The sequence below is a fragment of the Uloborus diversus genome, chromosome 4 (assembly GCF_026930045.1).
Source record: "Uloborus diversus isolate 005 chromosome 4, Udiv.v.3.1, whole genome shotgun sequence".
Classification (NCBI taxonomy): Eukaryota; Metazoa; Arthropoda; class Arachnida; order Araneae; family Uloboridae; genus Uloborus; species Uloborus diversus.
In genome coordinates, this window is record NC_072734.1 from 9,616,709 (window position 1) to 9,632,485 (window position 15,777).

Here is a 15,777-nt window from a genome sequence, read left to right on the forward strand (position 1 = left end):
CTAAACATTTGAATAATTTATAAAATGATTATCCAATGCACAGTTTTGTTAAATATATTATCTTGATTGCAAAAAGTATTACTTTAAAGCTGTATCTTTAATGGAAAAAAATCCTTAAGGATTCTTATGACATGAAAACACACACACACAAAAAAAAAAAAAAAAAAAAAAAAAAAAAAAAAGATCATCGAGAAAAACCAATTTAAAGTTTTCTTTTTGCATAAGAACACATAGCGAGCATGACCTAAAACTATTCATAACTTTTTAAATATTTGAACTAAAGCAATGAAACTTTTCCCGTGTTTGGACTAGTGTTTAGTTTCGAAATAAGCAATAAAAATTTTTTTGATTGTTTGGTCATTTTTGAGGTACTGTAACACCTTAAATAATTAAACGTTTTTCTACACATGGACTTTTAAAATCCTATAATGCACAACATTTTGAAGCTTTACAGATTACTTTTCTGTAGAATTGCCGTTAAATATTAAATGAAACTTTTTATAAAAACTTCTAATTCTTTGATAATTAAAATTGATTCAAATTTTATTTAGTGGGATCTAATTCAGCACAGTCATTGAGATTTTAGATGCAATTTTATCTCCCTGAACTAATAACCATCATTTGTCATAGATGTGTGAAGAATGATACAAAATAATTTAAAGGACTATGGATTTGAACTTAAAGCAATTATGAATATCTAATTATCCTGTATTAAGTCTATGTACAGACTATAAAATCAAAAGTTTTTAACTTATGAAAAATCTATTTTCAATAAAATGTACACTAATTCATTAAAATAAGTCTTTTAACATTTAAGAGATAAATTGGTTTATTACAGTAAATCATTTTCATATCATGAAATAAATTCATTAAATTTTGTAAACAAATGAAGTTTACTTCAGAAAAATTACAATACGCAGTAATATGTAAAAAATACATATTTATTTTATACCTAAAATAAAAAGTTCATTTTGATCAGTTTTTAAAATTTCAATTGCACAATTATCATAAATGATTACAAAATTTATCATTTTCTGTTGCTCTTTTTTTTATATTACTAAACATTAAAGTGTTTTAAAACATTCCATTGATTTTTGTTTTCATACTCAATGTACATAATCAATTGCTTGATTTCCCAAATGTTGAAGTTTTATATAAATATTGAATCATATATAAAAAATGTATTTCTATTGGTATTAGTTGTTATAAATTATATTTGTACAGCAATAATTTTCTAAATTATAAACCTATCTAAGAAATGTATATTGTTGTGATTATCATAAAATGTGCATATTTGGGAAATGTTTTAAATATTTTTCTTTTGTAATTGATAAGTAGCAATAAAATATATGAAATTTGCATATTAAGTGTGTATTTAATTAATCATCAATTTAATAGTTAAATATCAACATTAAATAGTTCTGAAAAATGCAGCATGTATGAGATACACTATTGAAATCCAATTAATTTTGAATAAAATTTCAATAATTTAAGGAAAACTTTTTGTTTTGTCAAGTTGTACCAAATATTTCTCAGAAATTCAGCATTTTGTTTAGTTAGGAGGATATTTACCAAGTAAATAGTGAAATAAAAAATTAAGTGTGTGTAAAACTTAATAATTGAAATATGGAAAATAAAACTGGAGTGAACTAAGGGAACTTATTTAGTGGATATTAAGTTCAATTCTAACTTAATTCCTAGTTTAGTTTTTGTAAGAATAATAGCAAATAAATCTATAGCTTCGGGCTTTTCCAAAGCGAGTTGTTTTCTTGAGGAATATTGAACATTGAAAAATATTTAATGAAATTTAAAGACTATGAACTAATTAGTTCATTTTTCCTGTGCTATAAATCTCAAATTTTCCCCCGACGGATGGGATGATCAATACTTCGGGGAAAAAGGGGGGAAAAAGTCCCCCCCCCCCAACTATTCCAATTTCTACACTAAAGTAAATTTACTTTAATACAGAGTACCTGTGAAAGCTGTTGGATGACTTTTCAAGGTGGCTGCTCAATTTGTATAATGAGAAAATGCCCAATCAGTCAACTTGATGAAGATCAGAAAACAAGTTACAACCACCTCACCTTCTGTTTTCTCAAAGCAGGGACAGCAAATATGGAATGAGTCTGGTTCTGAGCTAAATAGCACGTTGCCGATCTGCCTCCTGTGGATCTCAAACTTCCTGATTATGCACTAACATTAAAGGATAAATTTGGATTCAAAAACGAAAAAACTAGAAAATAAAATAGGTTCAAGAATTTAAAAGCAAGAAATGGTAGCATTTGTAACAGTATCAATAGAATTACGAGTTTGGATTGACGCTTGGAGAAGCAAAGGGATTCGAGTAAAACACATGCAAAGTTCAGTTACAGGTAGGCTTTAGTAGGCTTCTTAAAAACATTGAATTATGAGTTTCGATCAGCATATGTTGCCACAAGATGTTCAAGAAAATTAAAAATCAAATTGAACCATTAACTAGGCATATTTAATACTGATGCAGAATAAAGTTTCATGTGTTTCAAAAAAGAGAAACCTTCAGGCTATCTGTATATAGGGTAAGTGCTTCAGTAGTCGGTTAGTCTCCAGTAGTCAGCCACAAGGACATAAAACTGTTTATAAATAGTAAAAACGAATGTGGTTCAAATGGGTAATGAAGTCAAGCCATTAAAATAAGTTTATTAACGAAACTAAAGCTAATTAATATCGAAACATATCAAAACAAAGAGGGGTTAGGCATACACCTCAACAAACACAGATGATGCTTTCCCTTCCAAAGCAAATATACAACTGACTTCAAATGGGAGTGGCTTAAAATGACTTAATACAAAAAATAAAAGGAAAGCGAATCAAATCATTCAATAAAAAGAAACCATAAGTTTCGCTTCAATAGTATATCAGGGGTCATTGTGACTCCATGAAAAAATACCTGAACTTTTTTTCCAAGAAGAAGAAGTATTTTGATGGGCATATATATTCACATTACGTACATGTACAGATTATATTACGTATATATATAACTTATATACATAATTATTCGATGGGGCTAACACTCGAAGTTTTAATTGGATTTAATACGTCCATATGCATGAAGAGAATTAAATTCTTTTAATTTTTCTCATTTCTTAAAATTTTTAAAAGAATGTTTTATTTTTCTCCACTGTATATGAATCCCTAACCATTAATTACATTCATTTACTAAAAGTGCATAAAGATTTCAGAATTAAATAAAGTTTGGGGCAAAAGGGGCAGCATGTATTGTGCAAGTGACATCACACAATTCAGTCTGAGTGGAGTTCAGTGAGCCTTCTAAGTTCAGGAGTCTCCTATGCTAATTTTTAGCCCTTAGTTTATAACATTAACAAATTCTGCAATTCTAATAATAAATTTTGCATTTGATAAGTGACAAAATGTTTTATTTCATGAATCTTTCATTTTTGCAAAAAAGCTAAATGAATTTAAATCCAAATAGCAAATCCAACTTAAGGAAATAAAACGACTAAAATTTTAAATGAATAATGAAAATATTAAACAATAACACTGGTTAAACTAAGTACTATGTGTTTATTTGCTTGCTATCCAATTTTGAAATGAAAATAAATTATCCGTTTTGAGATAGAAAGATCAAAATTTTGAAAGATTACTTTACAATATACAAAAAGAGAACTGGGAACAAATTGCTAACACTACTTTTTTTACACCTTTCATCCTTCTATTTTTTAAAAAAAGCACTTGAAGAAAAGCTTTGAAGAAATCTGATGGAGGAGAACGCTTTTGCCCTGTTGCAGAAGTAGTTGAATTACTTGATCCACTTCCTACACAAGAAAGTTCTGTGCAACTGGCACAATACTTGAGGAAGTTGCATCTAAAGTAGACACATTTTTTCTTTTTTGGTGGTTTCCAAAACAAAAACTGAATCAGAATTAGTAGCAGGAAAAGTGGTAGCATTATTTGATGCACTTGCTACACAAGAAAGCTCAGAACTCTGTGAAGCCGGCACAATAATTGAGGAAGAGGCATCTGAAGTAGATACATTTTTTTAGTGGTTTCCAAAATACTAAATGTAGTAATAGCAGAAGAGGAAGTTGAAGCAGATAGGATGGTGTTCTTGTTGATCAGAGAATCTTGATAGATAGACCAACTATTTACTAAGTTGTCTCGCAACTTTTTGTTCAGAAACTCCTTTGTAGGGTTTTTAGAGCCAAAAGCTGCACAAGAAGTGTTTTCAATAGCAAGTAAATAGTACGACAATGTTTAATTGTTTGGATGGAATCTAAACTATCACAGTTCAGGGATGTACGGGATTCGGCGATTATATCGTTCATGAAATTGAAAGTGCCCTCAGGAGTCGGTCCATGAAAACATGTTAATACTGCCTTAACTAGTTTAGACAGAACCGGATATTTTTTTATCCCGAATTCTTCCATATTAAATACAGTGGTCCAGAATTTAAGGATTTCCCTGTCTTCAGAAGACTCGGTTGATAAATTAGCATCCACTTGGTAATTTCTGATCTCTTGATTTAATTCATCAAGTTCATTGCCATTGACAACATTTGGCAAATAGTCAGCCAGTTTTAACAGTGCCAGAAATGTTGTTGTTTCTCCCCGCAAAGCTGGATTCAAGCCTGTAAATTTAACAAATAAAGAGTTTTTTAATCATGTACTCTGTACACTTAATATAGCTTTGTCTGAAAACAGATATAGCTTCTTTCAATAAGGGATTCGTTTTTCCCAGACCACGAAGAATTCGAGAAGCATCACCACCAACAAAAATTAAGTTATCAGGCAAATGACACTTTATATCATTAACATTGATTTTCAATATTTGGTCATATGTTGCTAGAGTTTTTTTTTTTTTTTTGGTGCACAAAGAGTTTCTTTACGATCCTCTCTTTTCTTTTCTTTCCTTCAGCTGTCAAAGGTTTCTTTTTTAGTAGACGACTGATCTTTTTGACTTCGGAGACTTCATCTTCAAACAGTTCCCTTTTTTTGAAAATGTCATCAATAATTTCTTTGTAGATGCTTTGTTCAGCCATCCACGAAAAATAGAAAACTACTAAGACATCCCATAAGTAGATAACCCTTTCCAGAACAGCCAAGATATGGAGCCATCTATGATTTGGTCTGGAAAGGGGCTTTAGGGGCTTCACTTTTAGTAACCTGCATACTTCAAAAAAAAAAAAAAATTGTTGTTTATCGTGACTTTTGAGATCAATATGTATATCATCACATAAACTTTCTAAGTACCTTTTAAAGGGCTTGGAAAATTGCAAAGCACAGTTGTTCACTGTATGGCAAGTATCGCCATCAATATCTAAAAGATTGGTAGCTTTGCTCCTCAATCTTTTTTCAACTCCGCTTTTTTTACCATGCATGGTATTGCATGAATCCATCAACACACTAATTAAATTACCCCATGGAACTTCATTTTTTTCAATTAGCGAAACTATTTTCAAATAAATAGACAATGCAGTTGATGAAGAGAGTTGAATAGATGATAGATGTCTCACAATTATTTTATTTTCTTTTTCACAATAGTACTGTGCTAAAACAGCTAATATGCTATCCGAGCCTCTTGTAGTGCTTTCATCCAAATTCAAAGAAAATTTTGAATTCCTTAAAATTTCCCACTGTTCATCTTTGATTGTTTTGGCAAGTCCATGCTTCAGTTTGTATGAAACAGTGGTTCGACTTAACTTAAGGGAGTTCAATGCTTGCAAGTCTTTTGATAATGTTTTGGCTAGTTCCACAATTTCTGGAGCTACAGCAAATGAAAGAGAATGTTCAGCAATAAATGAGCACACTAAAGCTTCAGATCGACATTTTCTAGTAAGAAAATCAACAGTTCTGTTGTCTTCTTTCATCTCATAATCACCATCTGGATAAAATCCACCTAATACACCAGCATTTTTCAATGATTCCCGGTTTCTTTTATGAGTATTTGTAGAAAAATATTGCAATAATGCCTTTACGCCATCATTAGCATATGTAAAGGGCTTGTTGCAAGAAACACAAAAGCAAAATCCAGCCCTATCAATTTTTTACACCATATTTCCATTTTTTCATTGTAGGAATCCACTCTGTTTAACCATTCCCAATTAAACTTGTTCTTCTTTCCTGCATCGATGAAGCCAATATCTTCAGATTTATCCAGACACCTCATTTTTTAAATGAGAACATGCAAAGTTCAAATGAATAAATTTATCAAACAAAAAGAGTAGCGAAATGAAAAGTAAGAGGTAACTAGTAAAATTTAACTAAACAAACTAATTTACGAGGAGCCTATTAATAACGATAAAGTATAATTAGTTCAATAACAACAGAATGCACGCACACAAAGATCATACACCAGAATATAAAATAAAGAAAATATTTGCATACGATAATTTCCTCCAACTGCCATAAAGAACAAAGACAGAGTCAAAGCTCTTATCATTTTTCTCTTCCTACCTCCCCCCCCCCCAAAAAAAGAATAAACTGGCCACCGATTTGATTTCACCCGTTCTCAGTTTGACCTTGAAGCAGGTGTGAATCGAAACCCACGTGTGAATGCATCATCTGAAAAATAGTTTCTTTGGCAGTAAAAAAAAAAAAGGAAAAATGTTAGGAGATGAATCTTTTTCTTTTAGATACACGGCCACAAATTAAAATAGCTGACCTCAGCAGCGGAGGAAAATCGTTTGCGGCAACCCTTCCCAAAGGGGAAAAAATATTCTTTCAAGTAACCCTCTTTCCTCTTCTTATCTAGTCTTTATTCTAACCCCCACCCCAGCTGTTCTTCTATAATTTCCATAGAGTTTGCAAAACATGACCATGCTTTATACCAAACAAAACGCTTTATACCAAACAAAACGTGCTTTATACCAAACAAAACGTCTTCAATTTGGACTTTCGGTGTGCATTTCATTAAACATCGCCCTAAATTTACAAAAAAGGGTTTTCTGAAAATATAGGAGTTCCGGTATTTTCGAAGATGAAGATACCGGAATTCAAGATGAAAATACCGAAAATCCGGTAAAATACCGGAACACAATCACCCCTGGTATATGCATAACTCAAAAACGGATATGACGCATACCCACCCCATTCATTTACCTATCCCCAATTATTATCCAATAACAGTTAAGTCGTGGGTACTTTTTCTTAAGTCATTTTATTTTAAATGATGCGCCTGTCATCCTAGATTACGACTCTGCTTATTATAATTTTTTTGTTAAGAAGAGACATCTTCTTTAAACGTTAAGTACCCTTCTTTATTTCATTCTACTATAAATTGATTTTACTTTTGTTTTAATGGAGCGTAAAACATAAAGTTTCAATGAAAAAACAAACTCATTAGCCCAATTGCTTTTGAAGGGGTGGCCGACCACTAGGTATGGAATTCTATTGCACTTCCAGTAGTCGTCCATGGCAGTTCGACCACTGTTTTTTTGCTGTTTGGTTGATCTATCCAGGAGTTGAACACGTTCTTAATATGGATTTTCTAATGTTCATTAAATACAGTAGAGTCTCAAAAATCCGAGGCGCTTTGCTAATATTTTTAAAGTATACTTTTTATCGACGAAAAATGTTTTAATCTAAAAATTGAAATATTTTGCTGTGTAGAACTTCCCTAACACTATGCAATAAGGTACTGAAAAGAAATTGAAAGGTTTATGTCAATAACTCTTGCCAAATGACATGAAATATTCTTTGAGTGTAAGAGATGGATTAAGAAATGCCTTGGAGAAAGTAAGAAGTAAGTTGATACAAAAAATAACTTGAAATTTAAACATTGTTTTGCCTCAAAGTGAATCATTATCAGAGAGGCATAGCCTAAACTTTTACACTGTTTTTATTGTTGTATTGATTGCTGAAATTTATAGGTTAACAAAGATAAACATATAATCTCTTAAATGGTCGACTACTGGAGCTTTTTCCCTATATTGTTTTTACATGTTTTAAATATCTTTCTAGTAAATTTTAGTTTTCTTCTCTGCAGCATTTTGTTAAATAGTTTTTTATCTGACAATCCTTTCCTTTGAAAGTACAGTTAGAAGATGTCTGCCGGCCAATAGACGATTCAAAAATCTTTTGTGAAAACGAGCAGTTGACACTTATATGGAGAAAAGCAGTGAAAAAAATATATTACCAAGCACAAAATTTTTGCATTGCAGATTTCTGCAGGAGATTGCAAAATTCAAAACATATTGAAGTCTTTCGTATCTAGAAAACATCAGGATTCCCCTTCTAACATAAAGCTTGAAGGGGATACTCCTTTCGACTTGAGAAAAATTGAATTTTAGCATCTGATTACAAACAATCCTTTTAGCAAATTTGTCTATGCATGCAGTCTTAGAAGATTGTTTTTTAGAATACATATTTTAAGCTATTTAATACTGAAAATTTAAACATCAAATTTTGATTCCTTACTGTAAAGAAATATTTTACATTTTGACTTAAAATTTTTATTTCGAACTTTGAACTTTAAATAAAGAATTTATTTCAATGACACCAAGGAACATTTATTTTTATCACTTAAGTTCACAATTCATCAAAAAGATCTAATTTATTCAACAAAATCTACAAAAGATATCCTAACATAACAAGTGGGCTACTTTTATTGGTTTTAATAATATATTATATGTATCCTTTCGATCTCTCCAGTTCATCTTGCTGCTGTCTTGCACGTCTAAAATGACGTCCTTGATCGGTTGGAATAAAGAACCAGGCTTTGTAATCATCTCTTTCAGACATCAATTGATTGACTTTATCAATTTTTTCCCTACATAAAGATGATTTAGTATTACTATCATTGCACAATACACTCTAGAGTGGTTCAAAAATACATGTAACAAAAACGTTTCTCCTAGATAACAGGACACCCATCTATATTTTCAGAGTTGTGGATGGTAATATACTGGAAGAATTTTAGCTTCCTATTTCAACTGAAAGAAGGTGCTCAACCTGCTCCCCCAAACTTCATAAGTAACGTCAGTGGGGGGGGGGGGGGAGTTAAAAATACATTGAACTGAAAAAATAATGCAACATATTATAATATACGCTAGCGATATGCATATACATTGCAATAAAATAATAACTTACAAAAAAAAAAAAAAAAAAAAACAGCTGTGGAAATTAAATGTTTCTAAATGTGTGGTATTTTCTACACTACGGCTAATGTTAAATTAAGGGGTCATTGAGCACCCTCTTAAAATTTGAGTAAGAAGCTAAAACTTTTACAGCATAATACTATTAGTAAGTCTAAAAAAATAGGGAATGTCCAGGACTCTAGCTGAAAAAAAGTCTTTTTGAGCCACCCTACTACACTCACATACAGTAAAACCTGTCTACAACGATACTTGTTGGGACCTAAAAAAATATCGTAATAGACAGGTTATCTTTATAGACAGTTTGATTATTCATGCTGACATTTTGCTGGGGCCAAAAAAAAAATATTATAGACAGGTTATTGTAATCGACAGTATCGTTATACACAGGTTTCACTGTATATACATATAAAAAGGATAGAAGAAGAAAATTTCAACACAAACAAGACATCACAATTAGTGATCACCATTATAAGCTATGTGGGAGTTACTTTAACAGCAGCACTATTCTAATTTTTGGTGGTCAATGTTTTTTATCTAGCAACCCTTTTGCTTGCCCATCCACTTTTGAATAAACCCTCATCTTTTTCCTGATTCCACCATTTTCCTCGCATTTTTGTTCAATAGCTTTCATGAGCATTTTGTCCAATTAGGAGGTTACTAGGTGCTTTTATTTTTCAATGCTTTCATTGTAAGTACATCTATTACTCATAGAGATGTAAAATTTCCGGAATATTTAAGCATAGGATTGATGAAGATAAACTATATAAAACATATTTATTTTCAGTTATTATTTGTTCAAAAGTGTCACTCAGTCTTACTAGCAAGTGATAATCAATACACATCATCATAATAAAATCCATTTTGTGAGCACGGCATGAGTCAAAATTGCCAAGAATTGCAATTTTGTACATCCAAACTAAAACTAAAAATCCAGAGAATTTCGTTGTTATTCTTGGCAACAAAGTGCCGGAAAACAAAACAAAAAAAAGTTGTTTTATTTTCTTTATGCACCAAATTAAGGCACTTACCCCCCCCCCCCAAAAAAAAAGCTTTGGATCAATTGAGAATAATTTTAAGTTAGCTGCTACATTTATTTTACTGCTAATTTACTAAATACTTATAGTGTCCAATTTGAAATACATCTTAAAAAATACTTACTTCCAACGCATTCTTTCTTGATCATATTTTAGGAAATGTAATGTTCTTTCATAAATTACTTGAGGATCTTCCATAAAATGTTTTGCGATGAATCGCTTGATTGGATGCTAGAAAGAAAAAATGTTAAAAATTACATACTCAAGTTGGAGGGTATGAAAATCATTCAACACAAAATGTCACTGAAGAGTTTTAAGTGTTGAAGAATGCAATAACTATGTTTAGCATTTATTTTTTTTAACTGTTTACTATGCAATGTAGCATTATATGTTACCTTGTTTGACACATAAGTTGGATATTTATATGCTGCATGAACAAGTGACCAAATCCTGATTTTATAACAGTAAAAAGCCAAATATTTGTCGACCCAAAATCCACACACAAAAATTTAATATAATTTCTTTTTTGTTTTGCTTCAGGAGATAAATAGAGAAACGAAGCAGGTTTCTGGGGAAGTTCCTGGTCAGTGAATACTTCACTAAAATTTAAGAAAAAAAAAAAAAAATCATAGAAATATTCTGAACTTTTCCTCATTGGAAATTATTACTTAATTTTGAGTTGATTACATTTTGTTTTGAAAAAAAAATGATATGGCTTGACAAATTTCTGTAATTGACTTGAATTTCAAACTACTTCAGGAGCACACCAAATGCTGCCCCATGTACCGGGGAGGGGTAATTCTTGATCACTGGAGTAATTCTTAGTAGTTATTATCATTTATGCATAGTAAGCATTTTAGCTATTATTCAGAGTTGGCAAAAAAAAACTCACCCCATTTTTTTAAAAAAAAGAGGGGGGGGGAATTTAAAAAAACAAAAAACAACAACTAAAGCTGAGTATTTTAAAGGAAAATGCTTTTTTTTTTGGTTTCAGGGAAAAGGTGGGGCAGTTGTAGCATATGGTAGCATAAGAATAAAGACAGAACTTAGAAATTGCCTTAGGGTGGAAATTTTGTAGAGTATTTTTTATGATGTCAGGTCTGTTACCAACTTTTTTAAAGGTAAATGATCAAGCCTTATTAACTGCTTGCAACATTCAAAGCAACTCTGAGAACCATATTTGAGATAAGGTACCTTAAACCTAAAAAGTTTACACATGACAAAGAAAAAAAAACAATAGTGTAAAATTGTCAGGCAAGGTTAGTATTTTGCCCACTTTTTTGTAAAAAGTTCGGGACGCCGGAAGAAACTGGACAAAATGGACGAAACTGGAGGAAATGAAAAAACAACCGACTATCCATACACAAATTTATTGTTATGGTGTAATAAAATTAGTTCATAACTTTAATACATTTTATATTATAAATTAATCATTTAATTTAAATAGAATGATTGTAAACTTTAGAATTCAATAAATCCAAAAATAATTTAATTACACATTGGTGCAACTAATTTTAGATCATAATTTATTTAAAAGTTAATAATATTTAACAAAATGTGAATAGGCTATTGGGCATGATTACACTATTATGTATGTATTACAATAAAAAAAATAAATAAATAAACTCGATGGAATAGTCAAATAAATGCTTGGAGACATACAGTTGGCTCTCTGTTTAACGATGTTCTATTTAACAATGGTTTTTTCCGGACCTAGATGGTCCACTATAGTGTTAAAAGCATTCTATTTAAGGGCGCTTTCTACTTAAGAACGATTTTTTGTGGTCCCTTGAAAGTCGTTAAACAGAGAGCCAACTGTACATACACAATGAAGATTTATAGACTAAAAACATTTAACTGTTTTATGTTTTTCGAGTTTTATTGATGTCACACTATGGTAAAATATTTATGTACTCGGCATGTTTTTATGGAAACGTAATGTCATACAATAACTACTTTAATAGGATTGTGGGTACTCAGAACAGTGTACCGGAAGAGACTATAATGAGCAAGGGGTTAGAGGGCTTTAAAATGGCCATTAATCTTCATTGGGACTAATAAATTGACTAGGAACAACCTAGCTGGGTTCAGAATTTGTTGCTGATTATCACATTTGTATTACAAGAACAGATTTTACTTCATGTCAACATTTCCTTTATTAATATCTAGTAGTCCCACCCCCCTTTAAAAAAAATATGATTTTTAATGTTTTGAGACTCCAACCTTTAAAAACTTTTGTTGCTAAAAATATTATGGGCAATAAACCTCCACATCACAGACAAACATAAAAATGTACAACTGCACGGGTGCAGAATATGTCCGATCCGGCGATCTAGGATTGGGGGAAATTTGAACCATCTGGGGAAATTTTGCAGATTCGATTTTTTTTTAATTTTAATTTTCCGATTTTTTTCGCAAGTGTTTTTTGAATGCATTTTCTTTTGCATCTCTTTATATTTTCATTAACTATTTGTTGGATAATAATTTACATTTAATAATAAATATTAGATAGGATATTTTAGTTAAAACTTAATTTAGTTTTTAGATACCTAGTTCTACATGTTACCAGTTCATTCTATTAGTTTTAAAGATGTATTTTTTTCTTTTTTCAAAATTGTCTATACCTATAGTAATGAATTAATTTTTATCTGAAACATAAAACATATTGTAAAATTTTGGGGAAATTTTCAAATAGATTGGGTGAAATGTTGGCAGTAAAAACATTTTCTGCACCCCTGTACAACTGATGTGTTTGTTTTTATAAATGCCATTACATGCATCATAACTTATTATATACACACTTGCATAAACTTTAACAGAATCTTAATTTTTCCATTTTCACTTTAAAATATTTTTCAATCAATTGTTTATATACATATTTATGTATGCTATTTTTACATAAAAATATTACTTGAATAGGAAGAATCTGACATTGCGTAAAAATTACATTTTTAAGACTTCAATTAAGAGAAATTTCTGGAAAGCATCCATTGATCCCCTTCGTGCTTCATATGACATGACTAAAGCTATTGTTACTTCAAAGTTTCTGATGCCTAAGATGGGCTAACGGACACATATGTGAAATGTGGAGTATAAGGTCATGAGTTTTCCCAATCTTTGTCAGTTTGAAGGCTCTTACCATCTCCAAATGACACAAGACCCCCCCCCTCCCCCCCTCTCCGCATCAATGATACTAATCACCAGCATGGTACTATTTTATTAAAAAAATTAATTATTTAATTAAAAACAGAAGAATTTAATTTTACCTGAACATTTAGAAAAACTAGATCTAAATAAAGAGAGAAATTAAAACAGGTAAAAGTATGGGAAAGTATTTTTTTTTTCTGGAATTTGTTTTTCATTTTGCGGGGACCGTAGCATTTGCTACCTTTGCTCTATGGCTAATCTGGCCCTGATCATCCCTGGTAACTCTACCATTTATATTCTGCATCAAATAAGATGAAATAATTTATTCAATGTCTTCCATTATTTTGATTGCTGACTTTTTTCAATTTGACTTTTAATTCAAAAAGATACTTATATTTTACATGATTAAAATTATACAGATCAAAGGAGTAATAAAACTATCACAAAATATATATGTTTTAGGTTTAATTTCATGTTCAGGTTACCAAAAATTTAAGAAAACATGATGGTTGCTATAATATTTTTGAAAATTCTATTTTCAAACACATTTTTAAAAAATATACAAAATGTCTACTTAAAAATTTTGACAATTTTTTTTTTTTTTTTTTTTGAATTCATTTAATAAGTTATTAAGTGACTTAAATGGTACAAAGTTCATTTTTCTAGTGGATGGAAAATGATTACCTTTTTGAACCTGGCTGTAGAAATACAGGAAAAACTTACCACATGCATTTTGTATAAACTGAGTTTTAGAATTATTTCAATGCAATCAGTATTTAATCAAAATAATCATCGAACATTTGAAGAGAAATCTTGCTAGGTATTTAGGAAGTGACAAATATTTGATAAGTTTTGCTGAAGTTTAAAAATTTCCGAATTTTCCAATTCGCTCACCTCTCCATGCATGAGAAACAGTAAAACTTTTGCACACCAACCTACAGTGTTAAAAACATTTTTTACTGCCTCCTTTTTTTTTTTCTCCCTAAGGTAATGCATAACTAGATTGCTGCAAAATAAAAATATACAATTGCAGAAAATTTTCCCAAAGAGCCTTTTAAATACAGTAAATATTTTCATTAAACCTGGTAAGACATTTAAAGGCATTTACATCATAAAACAGGGTTTTTTTTTTCTTTTTTTGATAAACACAGAAAGTAAAGGTTTCATACACCCCCACCCCCTAAAACAATAGAGCAATTTAAGGAATTTTGAACAGCTTTTTCAAAGGGACATGGAAGGAAAAAACAATTACATACTTGAAAATATTCATGATATTCAGGCTTATAATCTTCTGGAATTTCAGTCAGAGTTGCAGGTCCAATAAAAATATTGACGTATAAAATAAGCAGCCCCAGAGGTATTACGCCTAAAGATATATAAAAGTGTAAGTCATCCTTGAAACGAGTGTACTGATGTCTGGAAGGAGTAATGTTCATCACACGATCACCGGCATCATCAGACATAGTGCGAAACGCTGGAGAAGAAAAAAAATACAATCATAAGCTAGTACAGACTACAATTATAAGCTCATTAACTTGTTTATTGTAATATTTTGATTGTAAATAAAAATAATGGAATTTATAAAAACCTTTGCAACACTATAAATGAGTTCCCAGAGCTTTTCAGCAGGGTCTAGGGCCCCCAAACGGCTAAAAATGTTTCAGCAAACAACAAAAATTGTAATGTTTGGCTTCAAAGGCGTCCTGAAAAAGGGGCCCCCTCCCCTTTCCTAATATCTTAATCGGGCCCTGCTCTCAACTACCATTTTAGTAAAATCGTTTCGTTCAGCTACTTAAAATGACCTGAAAAAAAAAAAAAAAAAAGTGTACAACTGTGCTTCGTATTGCACAGCAATTGTATTGCGTATTTACAATTGTATTGCGTAATCGTATTGCGTCTTTGCTAATAGCTACTGCTATTAGCAAAAACGCAGCAGTTGAAAAGTAATGTTAGTTTAAAAAAAAACGCATCCTGCTGAAATGCCGGAATAAAATATACCTATATATACACATATAAACAAAAAGCATCTGTTTTTCAGATGAAACAAACAAGAAACAATTATTAAAAGACTATAATTCACAGGCAATGCAACATACGAACACATAAAGGTCACGGAAATCAGGAGAGCTGAGGGAAACAAAAATATTATTGCTACTGTACCTTGCCGAATAGCATTCTGTTGCTTTGAGGTTAAAAAATTGGAAATTTTAGTTAGTCTAAGAGCATTGGCAGGCAGGCAAGCTCTGCACAAGGTACTTAAAATTGTCATGCTTTACAATTGCATATCAACTTTTCTCACAACCGAAGTGTATAAATTTTGGCCTTACTAGCTGTTTGTAGAAGTAGAAGTGGATATCATTGATCTCCAGGGTGGAAGGAAGTAGTACCTGGAGCACCACCTAATCGGTAATCTGAAGCAGTCCCCTTTACAAACTTGTCTCAAACAAAAGATATAATTGAAATAATTAATTCTGATTGTGGAATAGATTCTTAGAAGCTGTTTTT

At 31.0% G+C, this 15,777-nt stretch overlaps 1 protein-coding gene across 1 annotated transcript; it reads right to left on the reverse strand.

Annotated features, from left to right (window-relative positions):
* Positions 1-8,528: 8,528 nt before the first annotated feature.
* Positions 8,529-15,613, reverse strand: LOC129221639 (NADH dehydrogenase [ubiquinone] 1 beta subcomplex subunit 5, mitochondrial-like). The gene is made up of 4 exons (XM_054856166.1): positions 15,433-15,613; positions 14,529-14,746; positions 10,250-10,356; positions 8,529-8,763 (listed from the first exon to the last, which is right to left on the reverse strand). Exons 1-4 carry the CDS (start codon positions 15,539-15,541, stop codon positions 8,619-8,621), a joined length of 579 nt encoding a protein of 192 aa, XP_054712141.1. The 5' UTR covers positions 15,542-15,613; the 3' UTR covers positions 8,529-8,618.
* Positions 15,614-15,777: the final 164 nt, after the last annotated feature.

What these genes read in the sequence shown, in the direction of transcription:
- LOC129221639 (XM_054856166.1), bottom strand. Translation starts at nt 15,541, where the DNA reads ATGACAATTTTAAGTACCTTGTGCAGAGCTTGCCTGCCTGCCAATGCT. An exon ending in ACAGAATGCTATTCGGCAAG is followed by an intron (nt 14,747 to 15,432) that starts GTACAGTAGCAA and finishes TTTCTTCTCCAG; the next exon opens with CGTTTCGCACTATGTCTGAT. An exon ending in AATATCATGAATATTTTCAA is followed by an intron (nt 10,357 to 14,528) that starts GTATGTAATTGT and finishes TTTTCTTTCTAG; the next exon opens with CATCCAATCAAGCGATTCAT.